The 20,659-nt window shown below is 41.5% G+C and overlaps 1 protein-coding gene across 4 annotated transcripts in view; it reads right to left on the reverse strand.

Moving 5' to 3' along the window:
* The window catches only part of trak1a (trafficking protein, kinesin binding 1a), a 40,141-nt gene extending 21,487 nt beyond the window's left edge, over nucleotides 1–18,654 (reverse strand). For 2 of the 4 annotated variants that reach the window (XM_030749738.1, XM_030749741.1), the window contains exons 1-2: nucleotides 12,452–12,696; nucleotides 9,720–9,914 (exon numbers count right to left, since the gene is read on the reverse strand). In XM_030749738.1, the coding sequence (XP_030605598.1) occupies nucleotides 9,720–9,914; nucleotides 12,452–12,455 (199 nt within the window). In that variant the 5' untranslated portion in view covers nucleotides 12,456–12,696. Of the gene's footprint in view, nucleotides 1–6,487; nucleotides 6,595–9,719; nucleotides 9,915–12,451; nucleotides 12,697–18,434 lie in introns of those variants that run through there. The other 2 variants (XM_030749740.1, XM_030749739.1) reach the window with 2 other exon arrangements.
* Between the last annotated feature and the right edge of the window lie 2,005 nt (nucleotides 18,655–20,659).

Consider the following 20,659-nt stretch of genomic DNA (forward strand, 5'->3'; position numbering starts at 1 on the left):
TTTACACCGGGTGCCCTTCCTAACGCAACTCCAAAAGGGATTTGTGTCTTCTCACAGTTTGTTAGGCGAATGTGAGATATAATACAGTAGAGAAATTAACTCCTTTTCTATAATGGAGACATACAGGAAGTAGATGACTCAGACACAAACACAAAAGAGTGTGCAAAGACTGGACAGACACAGTTTCAGTTTGGAATCAAATCTCATGCCTCAAGTTCCTTGAGCACCAAGCTAACCACATACATGCCTCATGCTGCTCAAAAATGACTATCTGAAAGCAAGTCAGTTCAATGCAGCTGGTGGTTGTCACATGTATTTCTTAATTTTAATAGGTATAAATATTTTATAGAATGCATGAAAAAAAAAATCCCAAATCGACACTTTGAAAGCTGGCACAAAAACACAAGACAGGAGACTATAAATAAACAATAAGAAGAACTGGGTCAACTCCAGTGAACTTTCAGAACATTTTAAGAGTTTAATAAAGATCAAACAGTCCTGGGCCATAAATTGCACCACAAGTTAACCATTCAATTTTTTGAGTTAAGCTTACTAACACATTTAGAACATTTTATCATAACATGTAAATGGTTTGAGGTGGAAGAGGTGAGGTGGAAAACATGGATAAAAAGATTACAATAATAAAAAATAAAAAAACTAAACTAAATGCACATACCATCCATGTCAGTGTCACGTCTGTCTGAGCTGAGCTATTGTGGGGGCCTAATCTCCAAAAATGACATCAAAGAAGCTCGATTTTCTGCCCATTAGTTGCTGCTCAACTGTTATAATTATAGTAATTGGTCTAGAAAACTAATGACAGCTCAATACTGTCCTGCATGCTTGAGTGGCGTCACTCAATGGTCCTGTGGATGCAGCACAACAGGCAACAAAAGAGCTCTGGACAAACAGCACTCAGTGCTTCCAGGCAACGTTTCGCCTCTCCCACTGTTTTATGGTCACCTTTACTCTTAATGCGCCAATAGTTCTCCCTCTTTAGCTCTCATGCATTTCCCACTTTTATACAGACATAATAAATTGCGTTTCAATAAGCCTGTGTCTTCGACTTTTGTTGTCAATCCACTTAAAAGCTGCATCAACTTTACATTTTACAGAAAATTAAGAAAAAAATCTTCCTCAGAAGTTGCTAAGCACTGATAAGCAAATGTAAATGCAAGATGAAATATTTGACTCATACAGACAGTATCAATACCAACAGTGCTGACTTCACTCACACGTCCTGCAGCTGACACACAACTTCACACAACACCACTGCAGGCAGCCAGACACCATAGACAGTATATATAGATGTAGCTACTGTGACATCATCCAGTGGTTACTTAAGTACCATTTTGAAGCCTCAACCTGAATGTTTCCGTCATCATTTGGTTGCAAAAAACCAGATGTGATGAGGAGGGGTGGGTCTGACTGTTTTATACCATAGACAATTGTGCATTATGAAACATTGTATGGTCAACATTAACAAAATAGACTTGCTTTTTATTCAACATGATCCAAAATGAACTACTGAGCCTGTGAACTCTGCCGGAAAGTATTTACAGGAGGGCCAAGACAGAGCTCTGTTTTTCCACAGATTTCTACACGACCCGAAGTCTTTTTGGAACTACAGCTATCGCCATCTGGTGGCCTTCAGAGAGAATTAAGGCATTTCCATATTGGCTTAATTTTTGCGACCCGAAAGCTCCGTTCACCTTGTTTAAAATTGTCTACAGCAGGCGCACAGCCCCTCGGCTCACTAGCAGCTGAAGTCGCTGACATTCAGAACAGTGAACAGCACTTTAAGAGGAATTCTGAGGGGTCAGCAAAGGTCCAATCTCAACAACACTGAAGTATTAAATGTTAACCTCTCCTTACAGTTATACTTTTTTTGGATTACAGACACATGTTAAAAATAGAATAGTCATTGATGTTATTGTTTGTATTGGGGTTTTTTTGTGTCATTTTTCCCCCCAAATCAAAAATGGTATCCTGTATTTTCCTGGGCATCAGTATCGAGCTTGAAATCCTAGATACTGTGACAACTCTCCCTCACATTCCCACCAAAAGTATAGGGTGCCCTTTTACTCAGCCCCAGCCCTCTGTCTTGGTTGTCCTCTGTCCATTAAGCCATTTGTTTTGAAGGCCTCTGAAAGTGCCAAAAATATGTGGCAGGTTGCCATCAACAAGAGTGGCTTGGAGCAGCATGCAAATCACTGGGCTAAATATAAGCCAACCTACTTCCTCATCCCTCCCCAGCATAAAACCAGCTGCATATCCATTTCTGTCTCAACGCTCCATGGGAAGCCTTATCAAAGAAGCCGTGTGGTGTTGCTTCTCATCTGGTATTTAAACATTTCAGTACAGTAAACACATTGTGAGTGTCTAGCAGACAATATTTGTTCTAAAAAAGACTGAAAATAAAACCTCGGCCAGCGGCCACATGTGAATAATATTTAAGCTGCGCAACTCACACTGGGAATCTGTCTCAAACTGTTATGTAAGAATGCATAATATAGGGCACTCAACCTATTATTCATTTCTCTTCTACCATCCATATTAAATGCACAATTTAATGATGTTGAAATGCAACAAATTAACAAATATGCAAAAAGCAATTACTATAGGTGATAGCTATATGTATAGCATGAAATCAGTTACATGGCACATCACATAACGGACCATAAGCAGCAGCATCATAATTGGTGAAAAAAGGGGAAAAAAGACTAAGGCAAGGGAGTAGAGACACAACAGATGTGAAGGTGAGGAAAGAGTAGGAGCGCCAAAAGGTGAGAGTCACACCTGTCACATGACCAGGCAGCACACTCTGTGTGTGTGTTTTTGTATGCGTATGGATCAATCTGGTATTTAATTATTTAAGGTCACACGCTAAAGCTACTGGAAGACAATACTGCAGGATGTTGTAACGCACTAGGATTCAACGAATGAAGGATCATTTTACTACTCTGTAACCTGTTTTTCCTCATTTGTTAGCCGCGCTGTTTTGCATTAGTGGTGCTTGTTTCATTTTTCAGGTCTCTAATAGAGTCTGATATAAGCTGCCACTGCTCATTAATGTTCTTGCAATATTTTTAAATAAAATACACTGCTCAAAAAAATTAAAGGAACACTTTTTAATCAGAGTATAGCATCAAGTCAGTTAAACGTCTGGGATATTGATCTGGTCAGTCTGGTCAGAGGGGGTTGTTAATCAGTTTCAGCTGCTTTGGTGTTAATGAAATTATCAACAGGTGCACTAGAGGGGCAACAATGAGACAACCCCCAAAACAGGAATGGTTTTACAGGTGGGGGCCACTGACATTTTTCCCTCCTCATCTTTTCTGACAGATTTTTCACTAGGTTTTGCATTTGGCTAGGGTCAGTGTCACTACTGGTAGAATAAGGTGATACTCGGACCCTACAGCGGCTGTACAGGTAGTTCAACCCCTCCAGGATGGCACATCAATACATGCCATTGTCAGAAGGTTTACTGTGTCTTCCAGAGCATGGAGGACATTCCAGGAGACAGGTAGTTACTCTGGGAGAGCTGGACAGGGCCGCAGAAGGTCCTTAACCCACCTGCAGGACGGGTATCGGCTCCTTTGTGCAAAGAGGATGAGCACTGCCAGAGCTACGAAATGACCTCCAGAAGGCCACTGGTGCAAATGTCTCTGATCAAACAATCAGAAACAGACTTCATGATGGCCGATGTCCTCTAGTGGACCCTGTGCTCACTGTATAGCACCGTGGAGCCCACCACGTGGAGCCCACAGCGGTGGCAGGTCCACCACTGGTGTCCTGTGCTTTTTACAGGTAAGAGCAGGTTCACCCTGAGCACATGTGACAGAAGTTAAAGGGTCTGGAGAAGCCACGGAGAACATTATGCTGGACATAAATTCATTCGGCTTGATCAGTTTGATGGTGGGGAGGCATATCCATGGACGGATGCACAGACCAGGCTAGGCAACTGCACCCTGACTGCCATTAGGTAATGGGATGAAATCCTTGAACCCAGCCTTATGTGGCCAGAGTATGCAGGCAGTTCCTGGAGGATTGATACCATTGACTGGCCCCCACACTCACCTGACCTAAATCCAAGAGAACAGCTCTGGGTTGTTAGGCATGCATAGAAGCATTCAAAGTACTGAGTACCATTTTGAAATGCTGCAATGAAATTTCAGCAAAATGGACGAGACTGCTGCATAGGGATGTGCGCAATTACTCGACTAGACGACTAATCGTTGCTGCTGTTACTAGTCGGTACCAGACGTTCTAGTCGGTTAGCCTACTTATTACGTTTTTAATTAACTCAGTGCTGGTAAATGTTTGTCCTAAATGTTATGCAGTCATCTGCCACCAGATGGAGCTGCAGCCCTTACATCTTTATAGAAAAATGCCATAACGTAACCTCCCAGAAACACCCTTCCTTCCCTGCATTTCCGGTTACTTCCTCCAAGTTTGTACAAAGAAGTGAAAAAAACTAGAGGGACTGATGTGTTTGGCCTTAAACTGATCACAGAAATGAGTAGGACCCAGGAGGGAAACAAGTGCCAGCATTTTATGTTTCTGTCAGCCGCCACCGCATGTAAAACACCGGACACGACCGAAAGGTAATTAACACACGCAATGCACCTGCACAGGTATAAACCCCTGCATCAACATCGGCCACTTACGTAGGTTACGTTGTAGCAGCTGAAGTCTGAATCAATGGTAAGCTGGAGGGGGAGGTCTGGGCTCCACTGCTCAGGATGCCGCCCGGATAAGAAGAAGAAAATGGATGGATGGATGTTTGTATTGTATTGTTTTGATGCGTGTCATGAATTGTAGAGCAACGAGCATCGTTCATAATGTGCAGCACAATGCGCCACACTTTTAAGTCGCAATTTAGTCATTTTTTGGGTGTTATTTTCTCATATTCAGTGATAAATTTTAATTTGATATCTGAGTGTTTCTTAGTTTTAGACAAGTCGGTAAGTCTAATTTTTTTCCCCCTTGTTTATTCGATTAAGAAATTAGTCACCAGGAACATCCCTACTGCTACATAATTTGTTTCACTGTGGTTTTCGTCTTTGCCTACCTACAGCCCTCTGTAGGTTGATAATTTTCATTTCCATCAAACAATGTTGCATCCTTTCATTCCTAACACATTACCCAGCCCATATCAGTACATATATCCAGCATGATCTTTTTCCTGAGATCTGATGTGTTTTCAAAGTGGTCCTTTAATTCTTTTGAGAAGTGTAGTTACCAACCCACAGTGAAGACACTGCTTGACTCCACAGCACCATCTACAACATGCTCTGCTACATGTGCTGCAGTCAGTGCTGTGGGAGTTTAATAAAGACTGAGTTGGAGTCACTCTGCTGGATAAACTAGGTGATGACACCATTTTAAAACTTTTCAAGCGTCTTTTTCTGCTTTATGTTCTACGTCTAAAAGTTTTAATTTTGGTGAACATAGAACAACATATACACTGATGCCAGCATAGCTGTGATAGGTCAATATCTGCTGATAATAACAGCAGAGATTCAGTCTTTAAACCCCATTAATCAAAGCAATTATAGGTTGGGGATACTTCCAAAAGCTCCATTCTGTGTAACGGAGATTATTTTATTGCAGTTATCTCTTGGAAACCTCAGTTGATTTTATTATTTATCACTATCTTCACAGCATAACTATAATTCATTTTATCTGGATGTGCTAATGCCAGCTACCTGCTGTCACCATCAGCAGGTAGCTGGCATTAGCACACCAAGCCCTTTAGTCCTTGCCCAGAAACAGAGGAACCACCATGAAACCCAGCCACACTTCCTACACTTAACACCCACGACTACTACTTGGCTCTATATTAGGAGCCACTGACTCAGCTGCCAAACACCACCTATTATAACACCTACTGTGTCCTGCAGCTACTGTTTGCTGTAGCTGTAATGCTGCTCTCTCTGTCCTTTCCACGACATCTACCTCAGTGTTTTTGGTGAGAATGCCAATCCACAAGGTCATATTCCCACAATTTAATTAGGAATGAAACTAGCATAAGTTTAATCTGATCCCAACAGTGAGCTACGTGGAAGACAATAAATGTACTTCACCTTTTTGATATAATTGCTGTTATGACACATTTGGTATGCACGACTTCCTCAGAGCAGTTCTTATATTTGTGAACGTCAATCCCAAAAATTCCCAGCTAACTTTCCAAGAAGTCCTCTCGGCCATTGCTTCAAACCTGTTCATTTCTCGCTCGATTACAAATAATCTGAGATACTGATGTATGCACTGGGCAGCAAATAGCTCTCTTTCTGTGTCATTGTAGTTGCTCTTTGGTTTTGGTATCGTCAGTCTCAACTCTTCTGTTTTACTAGGATATAATCCCAATAAAATCAACTTCTTACCAACCCTGCATTCCCAATAACACCAATCTGATAACACTTGCCTGACTTTTCAACTATTACATGTCGCTACATTAAGTCACACTGAAGCACTCTCTTACCATCAGTACACTCTTCATAGTACCAGTCCAGTTCATAGTAGTCAGCCTTGACAAACCTCTGACCTCTGGCCTGGCCTCGTCTCTTCATCCTCACTGCTCTGACACGCAGATGTACCAACGTCCCAGCATACTTAACTGTAGCATCCCAGAAAGGTCAGAGATGAGCAGCTGTTACTGGGTTTTATCTGGTTACCAATATTGTTCAGTGGTCAATGGGTCAGCATCTCATTCTTCCTTCCCAGCATGCTTAGTAGATATCAGCATGGGCACGGATATATTTGATGAGAATCTGCCTCTCATTATCAGATTTCTTTTCTGTTCCACACTAATTAACAGAAGCCTGGCAGTGTATTATGTTTAATTTAGTGCACCGCTGGTGCCATTTTTGGATGTCATCAGTCAGAACCACTATTTGCGTCATCGGCTGTCAGCTGGAAAAAACAGTCACTTTAGTCCATCAGGTAGTCATTACCATTTTCAGCAAATTTCCCATCTTCTGCCAATCTCTTCCCTATCTTCCTTATTTTCTGTCCTCAGTTGTCCTCAGTCCCTCCAAAGCTTTAGAAGAAATAATCAGATTTTTCATCTTAAATCCATTTATAGCTTCATGTCAGCATATCTTCTGCTACTATAAGCTGATCCTCTGGCCGTGTTTTCTTCTTGAAGTCATAACATGACCTTTTCCTTCCCTTTTGTAACATTCCTTAGCTCAACACATGGACAACCGCATCTCCAGCAATGACTCAATAACAGATACAGAGAGCGAGGCAGCAGCAGCAGTCACGGGTTTTGCAGCAGAAATGATGATAATGACGACACAGTGGGAGGGGTGGGCTTAGAGGGTGTATACAGCCAATGGGGTTGGAAATATCACCAGCTTTCTCCCGCCCACCGGTCTCATGTCAACATTTCCCCTCCCTCCTCTCCTCTACTTTGTCCTTCTGTGTGGTTGTTATAGAAACAGCCTCAGACTCAAAGGCCTACAGCTGAGCAGCATGTAGATGCAGAAAGGCAGTGTAGCGTTGGCAGGGGTGACGTGGCTAACCCAAAAATGAATGAACCAAAATGGGGATTCGGGGATTTGTCATACAGGCAGTGATGAAGCACATGCGTGGGAAGACAGAAAGCTGATCAGGGCCCCAGCGAGATGCAAAGACCAGCACTGCACATTATGAAACGACAGCATAATACAGCTTAATGATCAGAGGATGGGCTAACACAGGTCTAACGGCATACTATTGAACTGCTGTTTGCTAAAAATAGCACGCGTTTCTTATACAGTGTGGGAAAAAAAAAAATTGCTGCTAACTAAGTGGGAAGCACACAGTTTTATGCTTATGAGCCAGAAGGGTCAAAACTGCTCCAAATCGTACTCGTGTAATGCAGTAAGGTTGCATAAGACCCATTACAGATTCAGTTACAGATGCTTACTAAGTGATTCTGCATGATAATGATAATGCATGATAATGCAGAATCACTTAGCATTTGCATTTATACATATCAGCATGCTGTCTGAGCATAAAATATATTTATGCAGTTATTTAATATCATAAGTATGCAGTCACACAAAAAGATAAACTAAACAATACAATCCACAAGACAACATAAATGTATTCTAATTAATAAGTCAGTCTTTTTAAACAGACACTGTTATCTTTTACACTGTTGATAATACCTATCACCAGCTAATGGCCAATCAGATAGCCCACTGTCTTTGTTACATGTGGGTTTTATGTCATTATTGATTTGCCTTTGATTGGTCAGCTGCTTCGATGTCACAACCTCCTCTGACTCATCCTTCTCAGGCAGCAGATCAAATCAATGATGCAACAGTGTGCATAATATCCGGCTACCTCACAGCAGCATGAAACCATGCAACGAATGAAAGAGTGCTCCTGATTAAGATGGAAGTTGGATTGGACTGCTCATCATATAAATGCTTAAATATGATAACAATTTGGCACTCTGTGACTGTTAGTATAATCAGACACACAAGACAAGTTGAGCCTTCCCATTAACTGTAGTAGCTCATGTATCACCCCCCCTTAGGGTGCCAATACCCAGCCATCTGTTTGAGGCTACAATGAGAGGCAGCATGCCCCCTGTAAGAATGAGGATAACTAGTAAAAATCTAAGTGGAGATACAGTTAATCAAGCATAAAAGTGGTATTGATTGTATAACCAAACACACTTTGTATCCTGTCTCTTCTGTACCCTCATCATTGCCTGACAGCCTGGTTCTCTGATGAATGTCAATCCCATGACCGTGCTGGCGATGGGGCGCTGAGGTGTATTTGCAGCTCTTGATTAAGCCTATTTATAAGATGCTTGATTTATTTTTAGAACCTGTTTTTACCCTGAGTCACTATTCAAGTAGACATGAGTTAGATCTGAATAATTGATGGTGAAAAAACCCATTTTACACTCCCTTGGTCTGCCATGTGCAGTGTTTGCACGTTTTCATGAGCCAGTGTGTATTTGTTTAATTCAAAATGTGTGCAAGTGGGTGTGTATGTGCTACAGCTGGCACAGATGACAACCGAAAGACATAGTTTGATAATACAAAGGCTGACAGATGCATTAAAAACACAATGCGAGTGGCGAGTGCACGAGAAAGCAAAACAGTAACCAGAGCCATTAAGTAGGTCTGTGTTGGTAACCACGGCCACTAACCGCGCCCACACTCGTTTCTACAACATCAAAGTCACCATCGTTTTTAGAGCTCTCATTGTCACGCTCCAATAACAGGCACAAAAGTTATATTTTACAGTGTACAGTTTTAACATTGCTAAAAGGTTTGGGTGGTGCAGCACTGGTTTGTCAAATATCTGTGGTCTTTGTTGTAATGTCCATATTGTTGCATTTTCAAGCCCAGTCAGTGGTAACTGATTAACAGGATCCACTGACAAATCATCTGCTCCTATTTTTTTCAGACTGTCAGGGCTAAGACTGAACAGTTCTTATCTCTACATAAATCAATAAAATCTTTAAGGGGAATCACAGAGTACAAGTTGTACCTAAACAGATATGTGGTAACTAAAGCCCTCAGAATACCGACATGAATTCTTCGAAGCAGCTGATGTAAATGATTTCAAATTCCCATTTAACACAGCTGTGATTTTTTTTTTTTTTTTTTTTGAAAAATCATCTTTACACTCTTCAAAACTTTGTGCTGTCGTGTTTACACGTGCTACCAAAAACATAACGTCTTTGGTGGAGGTGAAGCACTTACAGAAGTATTTGAGGGTCTCCTCAATCTGTTCAGTAGTCAGGTCGATGGCAGCATCAGGGGCCAAGAGTGGAGTGTGCAGCCAATCATCTTGGTCATAACCGAAGATGGTGTCAGCCCTCAGCTTGTACACTGGCAGTTGCTCTTCCAATAAGCTGATGATCTCGAGCTCCGGCAAATCAGTACTGTTACACACATCTGTACAAGGAGAGAACACAAATTGTAGAATAATTGTTGATTTCTTTGGAAAAGTTTTCTTTTACATCATCATAGCTTGCATAAAGCCAATGGGCATAGGAAACACCATCACTTCTGGGTCATGACAGGTCTCATTTAACACATTCATGCAGTCTTCTGGACCTGAAGGTGTATGAGGCCCTCTAGTGGCCCACTGAGGAACTGGTTGAATTTCATTGCAACTCAAAGTTGAGTTGGCATCCTTAGTTAAATTGAATCAAATGTACTGGAGCTCTATGATCATAATGATCATGTGTTAAACATTTTTAATTATTATAAAAAGGTGGCTGGTCAAACAATTTTACTGAGTCCTGTGGTTGTGCCACAGCCTAATCTATGACAATAAATAATTCCTCAGCCATAATGTTAGCCCATTATTACCCAAAAGCTAATAACAAAGCAGTAAGGCAATCCATTCTGTGCAGGCAGCTGATATGAGATTTGCTTGTATCTTAGAGAAGACATATTAGAAGAAAAACAAAATTTAAATAAGTGTGGAGCAGCTACAGAGCCTCCCTACTAACTGTGAGACCAGACTTGAACTTCCCATTGTTTTCCTATCATTTCCTATGAAAAAATAAAGGCCCTGCAATTTATACACCTCTTGCATAAGTTATACCTCAAATCAGACAAATTCTCTGTATTTTCCCTCTTCCTTTACAATTCTAATTATGATTATTGGGCTTTTTAAGTCTTTATATGACAGCTGCAGTGACAAGGGATGAGAAATGGGAGAAATGGATGGATGGAATGACATGCAGCAGTTCTGGTCAGCAGGGATTTCATTGGAACTTAATGCTCAAGGCACATTAGCCCTAACCACTGAGCCATTGAGCAGCGCGCTCTGCATTTTTTTCCTTCACAAAATCAGCAGCAGCCTTCTATTGAAAACCACTGATTCCCATTTGTGCGCTGCTGTGCCTGCCTAAATAACCTTACCTAAGCTTTCTGCTATGCGCCTCTCTGTTCACACATCACGTTAGTGTGCTATTAAAAGCGTCATCCATTTTTGGCTCTATTAGAGAACACTTTCTCTCTGCTCACACACTCAAATCAGGTTTTGCCTTTTTATTTTCCCCCCTCCACAAATATAGAACAGAGAAGCCCTTGGAGTGACAGAATGAGACAAAACATGACAATTAACATACAGTAAAAATAAAGTCCTTTGTTTCTCCGTTCTGTTGCTCCACTCTCCCATCTGTCTGTCTGTCTGTCTCCCCAACAATGCGGTCTCTTACAGTTTTTTCTAATCCAGACTGAATGACTGACTGTGCTGGAAAGGGGAACACACACTCTCAGCAGTAGCTGAGGCAACATTTAGCAAGCACAGCCAGAGGAATTTCAACACAAGTAAGTGCTGAATTCCTAACTCCATCAGAAAATGGACATTTCACAATGTTCAACTGATTTGCACCACCTTTGACTTGTGTAAAAACTGTGTAAAAGTTCACTGAGAAAGATTATTATTGATTATCGTGACTTTGGCTAATCACCTGGTTTTAAACAATATGAAGTAAAGCAGCAGATGAAGAGTGATATTACATTTGACAGGTTGGTTTCCTAAGCATCAGTTTTGTAACAAACTATTAAAAACTCCCTTTACAATATATTTGTGCACAAATAATACTTCAGTATGATTCTGTCTGAGGATGTTAACACACCAAAATCTCTCTGTCTCATGCCGACAGCGATCAACAGCAGAAGCTGCTTATGATTGCTGCACACCATCTTTACGGTATTTTGAGAGTGCTGGGTTTCACCAGCACTCTCAAAATACCAATCCAAATACCAATCCAAATAACAATTGGATAAATTTGGGGGGTTTTTTGTTTTTGGGTTTTTTTTTAAACAAGTTCAAAACAATATTCAAATGTAAATACAGAGAGGAGGCACAGAGCGCACAAGCTGCGAGGACACCACAACAAGAAAGTTCAAGTTCAAATGTAAAAATAGGCCCGTCACGCAGGCGGTCGCAGCAAATAAACACACCTCGCAGGCTCCAAAGACACGGAGAGGGAGTTTTTTTAAATGACAGGAAAGGTACTGTGTAACTCACTAGTATCACTGAACTAAGATCCTAAATCATTCACAAGCTGTTTGTGTCAGATTGTTCAGTTTCTTGGATGTGACTTTTAAAACAGAAAGCATGGATCTGAAATGCAACATGGCTGCCTCCTGTTAACCAAAACAATGCACTAATGCCCCCTTGGGGCACACTTCCTACAACCTGGAAATACAACCTACAGTATATTTGACACTTTGATTTTTCATACATCAAAAGCATTCAACAAACATAAAGCTTGATGACAAACAGTTTTTCTCTTGCAAAGTTCTTTACGTTTAAAAAGACAAGAAAGCAACCGTGGCTGACAAACAAAGAAAGGGAAGGCTGAAAAACACTGCGAGCGCGGCTCTATCCAGATGTTAGACTCTTCGTAACTGTCACTAGAGATGAGCTGAAACTGCCAGAAAACCCATTCTCTGCACAGTATACTCACTCATGGTGCCTGAGCCCGACAACCGCTACCTCTCTCTTGCCTTCCAATCACATTTTCCAGCGGTCCGGGAGAGGTCAAGGTCGCGGGAAATAACACATACAGGAGAGAGAAAGAGTGTGGGGAGGGTGGGAAGAAGAGATGGGGTGCTAAAAGTTTGAGGACAGTTCGGAGTGCAGGAGACAAAAAGAGAAAAAGAGGGAGGGAAGGAGGGAGGGAGGGAGGAGCTAACCAAACTGGTCCCATCATGCTTGACATGCCAATGACGACAGACCACATGGACCGCCCCGCTCTCTCTCTCTCTCACTTTTCCACTCTGTGGCAGCCAATAAACCCAGCTGGACTCTTCCTACAAGCTGAAAGATTCTCACACGCACACACACACACACACACACACACACACACTCCTTCCCTATGCTAATCCTGTATAAACCCATTGTGGTCACAGCAGGCCTGAAACTGTTCATACCTCTTTACTGTCTTTACTTTCTAGCTGCTCAAGCTCCTTTATTAAAAACACTCGCACAGAGAGATTGGGCCTTTCAAGTGTGCGAGACACAGATGGACTGAGGAATTTAAAAAGGTGGTGGGAGGGGCTGAAAACATAGCCCGAGCCAAAGGATGAACAACTCAACATAAAGGAGGTGTTACACTAGCAGAGAAACAGGTCAGCAGAAAAGATTTCTCCTGGTTAACGCAGGATTCATAGTCAGTACAACGGGAGCAAAGCCGCAGCAGAAAACCTGCCAAAACCCCACTCAAGAGTTTCCCCTGTAATCCCACAGATCCCAGCTTTTGGTACCAAATGAAGTCCGATATGATTACATGTGATCCTAAGCTGATGTGTAATAGTCTTAGAAGCAGACTAATAGCTACATTAATCAGTTTAGAATCTCTAGTTGCTAAACTTCATGGTAATGTAAGCGAATAGGGTGGTGCACAAAGTAACCAATCACTGAAATGTTCTATTTTAGAAATGTTTCTGTAATTTTAAGGAACTACAGAAGTAGGTGGGTGGTTTGATGTGAACCATAATCCACTAACACTTACTAAATTTCCTCCATTTAAGTTGTAATGCTGCCCTCGTGGAGTTGCAGCGCAGGGTTATCCAGAATTAGACTGCAGCACAAGCAGCTGCTGGTCACGGAGGGCAGTACGTCAGTGTTATCAAATATCACTGGCAGCTCACAAATCTACATGTAGGTGGTCGGACCAGGGTTTTCAAATGTCACTAACCCTGTAAATCTGAGTCTAGTGTGAGCGCGTGCTGGTATTTGCCAAGGTGATAACACCTGTTTGTTTGTTTTTTTAAATAAAGACAACAACAAAAAACAAAACAAAGAATCCTGCAAATCCTAGCAGACTCTCTGGAAGTGAACATCTTTAAAAAAAAATAACTCAGATTTTTATAAACAAAGGAAAGTACATAGAATAACAAACACGATATGGGATTAGTTGCTGGATTTCCCAATAAATTATTACAGTTTCCATCAAAGTCTCTTTGCTCTTTTTTTTGGTCCATTCTTCCAGAACGAACCCATGCAAACTCCCACGCAACAGTGATTCTTGTTTGGTTTATACAATCAGCACTAAGATTTTTTTTGCCATGTGCATTTACTTTTCCATGGCTGCCTAACATGACACCGATAACCCACAACATACAAAACCTGCTTCCTAGTATAGCTCCCACCCATGTTAGCTGGTCAAGGGATGGATGCAGGACATCTGGGGTTGTGTTGTGGATCATTTGAATCCTGGGTTGAAGGACAGTAAGTTGGGTCAGCGCCTCGGTCTCAGTTCTTGAAGCCGTTTGTGAGCAGTTTCCAAATTATCCAGCTGGTGACGGCGGCAGCTGTCAGGGAGTGCTATTACCATGGGGGGAGTGGGAAGAGGGTCTGTGGCAATGATTAGATGTGTGATATGTGTCTCGAACCTATCTGTACTTATAGTGCATTTGAAGGTAAGAACCCATATAACACAAATCAGTTTACCTGGATCCAAATGTAACCTGGTGATTTTGATTAGCTGGACCTCCTGTGGGGTAATATAAGGCAGCTCACTTGCATCTGCACTGCAAGCAACACGATGGCCGGAGTCCATAAAAAGTCATTCACATTCAGGGACTTCAAGCCACTACAGGTGAAATAACCGCTGGCGAGGCAAAGTGACCGGGACTGGAGATAAACTTTTTTCAACCTCCAGAAGTGACTACCAATGAGAGCGCAGGATACCATATATGATATGTGACATGGTAGTAAATATCTTAGTAGGCTACCTAGGCAACCAGAGCCTGGAACGCACGCAAGCGACCAGCCATCAGCTGAGCGGCCACTTCCAGTGTGGATGAAGCTTAAGGGACAAGTTTACCAGACCAGAAACAAAGAGCAGAGCAGAGCAAAAAAAAAAAAAAAAAAGGACAGAAAACCTGTAAAGCGTTACCCCTTAATGTCATCTTTAGTTTAATATTAGAACTGGCTGCGTCGCTGATAAAGCCCCCCCCCCCTTTTTTTTTTTTTACCCCCAGAGCTCCTGCTGTGTAGCAATAACACTGATGCAAGACCTGGAAACAACCAGAACAGTAAGGAGGACACAAGTTCTCATCAGATGCAGTATGTAAACATCTGAAGTCACATGGCAACAGCATGCCAACTCCTTTGTTCCATTTGTTTAAAGGTGAGGATCATCTGGCTAAACCTGGTACAAACTCACAATCTATATTTTATATGTTAGATTCAGATTCAAACTACTGTTAAATATTTTTCAGCCCCCCCCCAAATTTGTAAAATCCAGACTAATGCAGTTCAGTTTACTCTGTTGAGTGTGTAGTCAGTGTTCGTGCTCTCAGTTTGTGGTGGATTTTTCACACTTTTCATGTATAAAAATAGTGTATCCATAGCAACACTCAGTTTATGTGTGCAGTACACATATGCCAGAGTCCCCCCTCAGTGACTGACGGTGGCAGCACTGGTCAGACTGACTGTAACAGCTCACCGAGGCTAATCTCTACATACACAAAAGTGTTCTGAGCACTTTATGGAGGCCCCGGTGGGTCAGCACAGGCTCAAACCCATCTTTAGGATCTCTCTCAGTAACAATGCAAACAGAGCCCAGCTCTCATTTAAAAATGACAGCACAGTGAATGTGTTTGCATGCCGTGATTGGATCCAGGGGAGCATACTCAGACAGGCTTTACCTTTGTTTGTCCACTCAATAACTTTGCCAGCACCTTACTGAAGTTATTTGCCCTCTGTGTCTTTTCTGTCTGCCTGCTTGCTCCTAAATCCTCCTCTCCTCTCCACGCCACACATCCCATAATTTCACTGTTACTCAACTCTTTACATCACTGCTGGCTGGTAACCACGGAGAATTAAGCTCGCACCCAGAAACTGCCGCATGGCAATGAGCTGCTCTATTCAGCTCATTGTGTTCATTCATTTACACGCACGCTCTCTCTCTCATTCTCACACACACACACACACACACACACACACACACCCACCCATCCTCCCTCAGTGAGAAATTCAAAAAGAGAGTTAGGCAGAGAAGCAGAACAACAGTGAAGGTTGACAGAGGGAGACATGAGGACATAAACAAATGAGAAGTGCAAATTCAAACAGAAACCAGCAGATGGCAGCACTGACCCAACGTCCTCAACTGTTCTGACTTTGAACCTTTAAACAACAAACAGGACTGCTGTACATCTTACCACAGGTTGTCATTTCATGTCTTATACCTGCTTGTCTAAGCATAGTTAAGCAGCATGCAATCAGAAGTCCAGCCATTAAAGCAGTGACTTCCTGACAATTTAAAAAAAAAAAAAAAAAATTCATGCACACTGCAGTGTGGGTTTTCACTTAGTCTACTACAGCCTGACAGATAAAGGATTTTTAAGAACAATACCAATATTTGGGGATTTAAAAATCCAAAATTTTGGCTTATATATTTTCCTTTCGGATACACCAAACAAACGGGTTTCCCCTCACATTTGTTATGTGTAGTTACTTATGAGCCCTTACTAAGATATGATGACACAACAAGTCGTGGATTATTCGATTATGCTCTGCCCGACGTTGCTTTGATCAGCTGGTTGTTTTGCTTGTGGCGTTCCAAACGTGTTGCCAGCAGGGAAGTTGCAGCGTGCCCTCCGGTGAAAAAACTATGCAACATCAACACTCATAACACAGTTGAAGGGTGTTTCTCCCGTCTCAACTGTCTCAAAGTTTCATATCCAAGTCCTTATAAATGCTGATACTGATATATCAGCAAATAGCTAATATCGGCCCCTTGTTTATTGGTCAGGCTCTAACCTATTTACAGTAAATAAAAACTTATACTTCCCATTAATCTAAATGTGTTGGCTTCTTATCTAAGATAAACACCCTGGTATCTTTTCCATGAAAATCTAGATGGCAACCTTACTAGGTCAAACCTAGGAACATTTACATTTCACTTTCAAAATGGGAACATGCCTCTTATGTGATTTGCTCAGCTCCTTTAAAAATTTGACTATTTTGGAGAATGCCCTAAACACCAGAAACATTAACTTCATAACATTTTATGCCACAGATTTCCCATAGAGCAACAAAGACCACCATCCCCAGCTGCAGACTAAGAGTTGGAGGCTGTCCAACCCTGAGATGAGAGACTCAGATAGCATCTACACAATATCAAGAACCCCCACAACATCAACCTGCCAAACAAGCCAACTGGTAGCAAAACAGAAGATGTAAAGCGCTGAGGCTGCCTGACTAGCAGTGAATGAAATTTCAAAATAAGAACAAGGGGATAGTCCGCTAGTTAAATTAACTGAAGATGACTTTGTTCCTTGGGATGGATTAAATGAGTTGCTGATTATATTTGCATGGGTGCTAATTTTCCTTGGTGGCCTGCCTGGGTAAAAGCTATGTGTGGAAAACTGCACTGCACCAGCTACAGGCCTGCAAAAAACCATATGTGCTAATGTTCACTTTGGTCACGCTGAATGATTTGAGGTGCTCTGGCTTCCTCTATCTGGTGACGTGACAGCTGTTTTAATTATAAATATATAACTAAATCTGAATGTGTAAGCCCTTTGATAGATGCCTGTTTGTTTGAGACCTTGCTGTTCAAAATAATACAAGGAACTGAGGTCATGCCCAAGGGTGGAAAAAGAATGTCTGTGGGAGGGTCCTTTCCTGTCACTCCTGTGAGTAAGAGTGTTACATAGCATGTTGCTGTATAAGTGCTTGGCAAGCCTTATGATGTGCTGAAGTAGCTTTTTAGCCAGGTTGTACTCAGCTCCCTCTCCCTTCCTTAATGATCCTAAGAGTCCCAAGCTCCTGTAATCTAGAGTTCTACATGATTAGCATAGCAAAAAAGAAAATCAATATTCCAATAGCCATTCATTTTGCATGTAATAGCAACTGAATTAAAAGCGTCTGGTGAGTATTCTGCCCAGACTGAAAACAGGAAGTAGAAGGGCCAGCTACACTTTGGACACTAGTGTCGTCCTGCTCTATTGGGAAGGAGGTTAAGGGGGTGATGGAAAAAAAAAAGGAGAGAGGCATGAAAGAAGTGACAGAAACAGTCCACTGCGAGCTCTTCTCTCTTTCACATGCTGGCTCATACACAGAGCTGAAGTCCCCTGGAGCTGCTTTACTGACAGGATGTTACATTAGAAAAGGGTCACAGAAAGGGACAGTTTCTCACAGCTCCAAAAGCCAAACTCTCATCCAAACCATCTTCATCTGCCTGCACTGTTCCTTCCACCTTACTCCAAAACCATTAGAGACTGGGAGCTGGCATTACTGTAAACTTTTAATTGGGTTAAATTCTGATGTACTGTGTAAGGTCTATAATACAGTAATGCAGCCAAATGGAGTGGTAAAGATAATTTTTGACAGATGAATTATACACACATCTGCACACAGTGCTGATACAACAGCGCCAAATGGATTCCAGTAAGTTTTGTCTACCAGTGGTTATAACATATGCATGCAGCAATTACCAGTAATGGTCTCAGCATCTGTGTAGGTGGCCGTGAACCTCTGAAGTGCAGCCTCACTGACATACTCCTCCTCTTCCTCCTCCTCACGGGCCAATCGGAGCCCTTGGCTGTGGAGCTGGGATGTGCGTATGTGTTCAGACGACTGTTTAGGGGACGGGGCGGAGGAGCAGGAACAGGTGGGGGGAGTCTGAGCCTTCGGGTCCAGCTTGGCGCCGAGTGATTACCGATTAAAAACAGGACCGGCCATGGACCAAACTTGGACCCACCAAAGCAGAAAGATTAGATTTGTCTTGAGCGCATTATTTGACAGGACAGGACAGAAATGATCAGGTGGTCTCACCAGCACAGGGCAGATGGGGCAGCTGCCAAACCAGACTCTTGTGGGTGCGCAGAGATAATATCTGAAAGAGAAAAAAAGATTTTAAAAGATTTTTAAAAATTTTTTTAAATTAACATGTAAAAAAAAGATGCATAAAAATTGCAGCAAAATTATGTAAAAAACAAAACAGTGTCTCATAGGCTCAAGTTAAAACTGCAGCCTTTTTAATGTATTTAGGTTACTATATGGAAACATGTTCTTAGTGGTTGTTTATCAAATATTAGCACAGTAAACAAGATTCTCTCTGTCTTTTTCTCACTCACACTAGGGCACGCAGTAGTATTTATAGACATGGTATCACACTCTACTGCACGATGGGTGACTGGCTCATAAACAGAGCGCATGCTGACCGTTATAGACATGATTTAACATTAACTTGTGTTATCAGCTGGTCAGGTATACCTCTATGACCTAATAGAAACCAGTTAAACCAACATGTAACCAATAATATGTCTGAGGAGGTTATAACCATGTTTTTATTGGCACTTTAACAGGGAGGTTGCGACCTGTGGGTCATGACTGGGGAAGTTGAAGTATTAGAAAACCCTCTCAATATACTGTCAACACCACCCAGAGCATCACCTCCAATAGTTATAGCCTCAAAACAATGCCTCTAAATCCCATATATAAAAACTGGAGCTAATCTGAAGTAGTAGTGGTTGAGATAATTACTGTGATGTCACTGTTTTATTAAACTACAACTCAGCCACACTAAGTACAATTAAAGGAAACCTTTGAAACAAGCTAAAAGGCAGACAAAAGTAACCACATTATCACTCAGCAGGCTGCCAGCCCAGGATCACAGAGGAACTTATCTATGTTTCTATTTATGGCCAGGCCTTCAAACACACTCACTCTCAATTATCATTAAAAAAAAAAATGCATTTGTGGTGTTATTGCGCACCTCTTCTGTTTCTCTACTTTCTGTCTTCTACAATATTAAAACTCCCGTTCTCTCCCCTGCATTTATCCACACTCCTCCTTCTGTTTCTCACCATCTGTCTTTTTCCACCACAGCCTCCTCTCAGACATACTGAGTAAGATTTCATGGAGCATTGTGGGAAGTAGAATTTAGGTCACAGAGTTTCCATCATTTAGGAGAAAAAGGACATCATAAAGGCCAAAGCACTGTTGCTAATGACAACAAAGCATACAGTCTGCAAAACATACCAAGCCACACTTTCTGCTGCAGGTCTGGACCTGAATGCTTTTATTAATACTTGGATGAAGTCTTAAATTATCACAGCTTCTAACAAAATTAAAATAACTGTAAATGTGTACAAATACTGTACAGAATATATTATGTATTGTTATTAGCGGGGCCTAATTCTAATACCAATAGGAGGAGATGCCAATATTAATATGTTTCTTATCTTTGTTTTGATTTTGGTGCCATTTATTTCTCTCTTTGGGCCAAAGAAAGAAACACATTTTCAATAAAGTAAACAACTGTAAGAAAACTATAGTCTGAACTCTTCTACTCTAACTAAGCACTCAAAGCACTTTACAGTACTTTAGTGCCTCATCACACTGTTCTAGAAAAACTAACTAAAACTGATGTGGCACAACAAATAAACACCACCCACTGACATTAGTAAATGCATCTTATTTACCAATATCAGTCAATAAGGGCAAAAAAATCATTAATCATTATTAAATAGTCCAATTTAAGTGTTTTCCTTTGGAATTATTGAACCGTGTCAAGGTTAGCAACCTGAGTGAAGTACGCATCATTATAATACAAGTGTAATGCTGACTAAGCAGTACTGTACTTTCATGTTAAGTTTCAGTAATAACACACTCAGCAGCACTGGGATCAACTATGTTATGGTCACAATTCCACAGG

The sequence above is a fragment of the Archocentrus centrarchus genome, chromosome 16 (assembly GCF_007364275.1).
Source record: "Archocentrus centrarchus isolate MPI-CPG fArcCen1 chromosome 16, fArcCen1, whole genome shotgun sequence".
Lineage (NCBI taxonomy): Eukaryota > Metazoa > Chordata > Actinopteri > Cichliformes > Cichlidae > Archocentrus > Archocentrus centrarchus.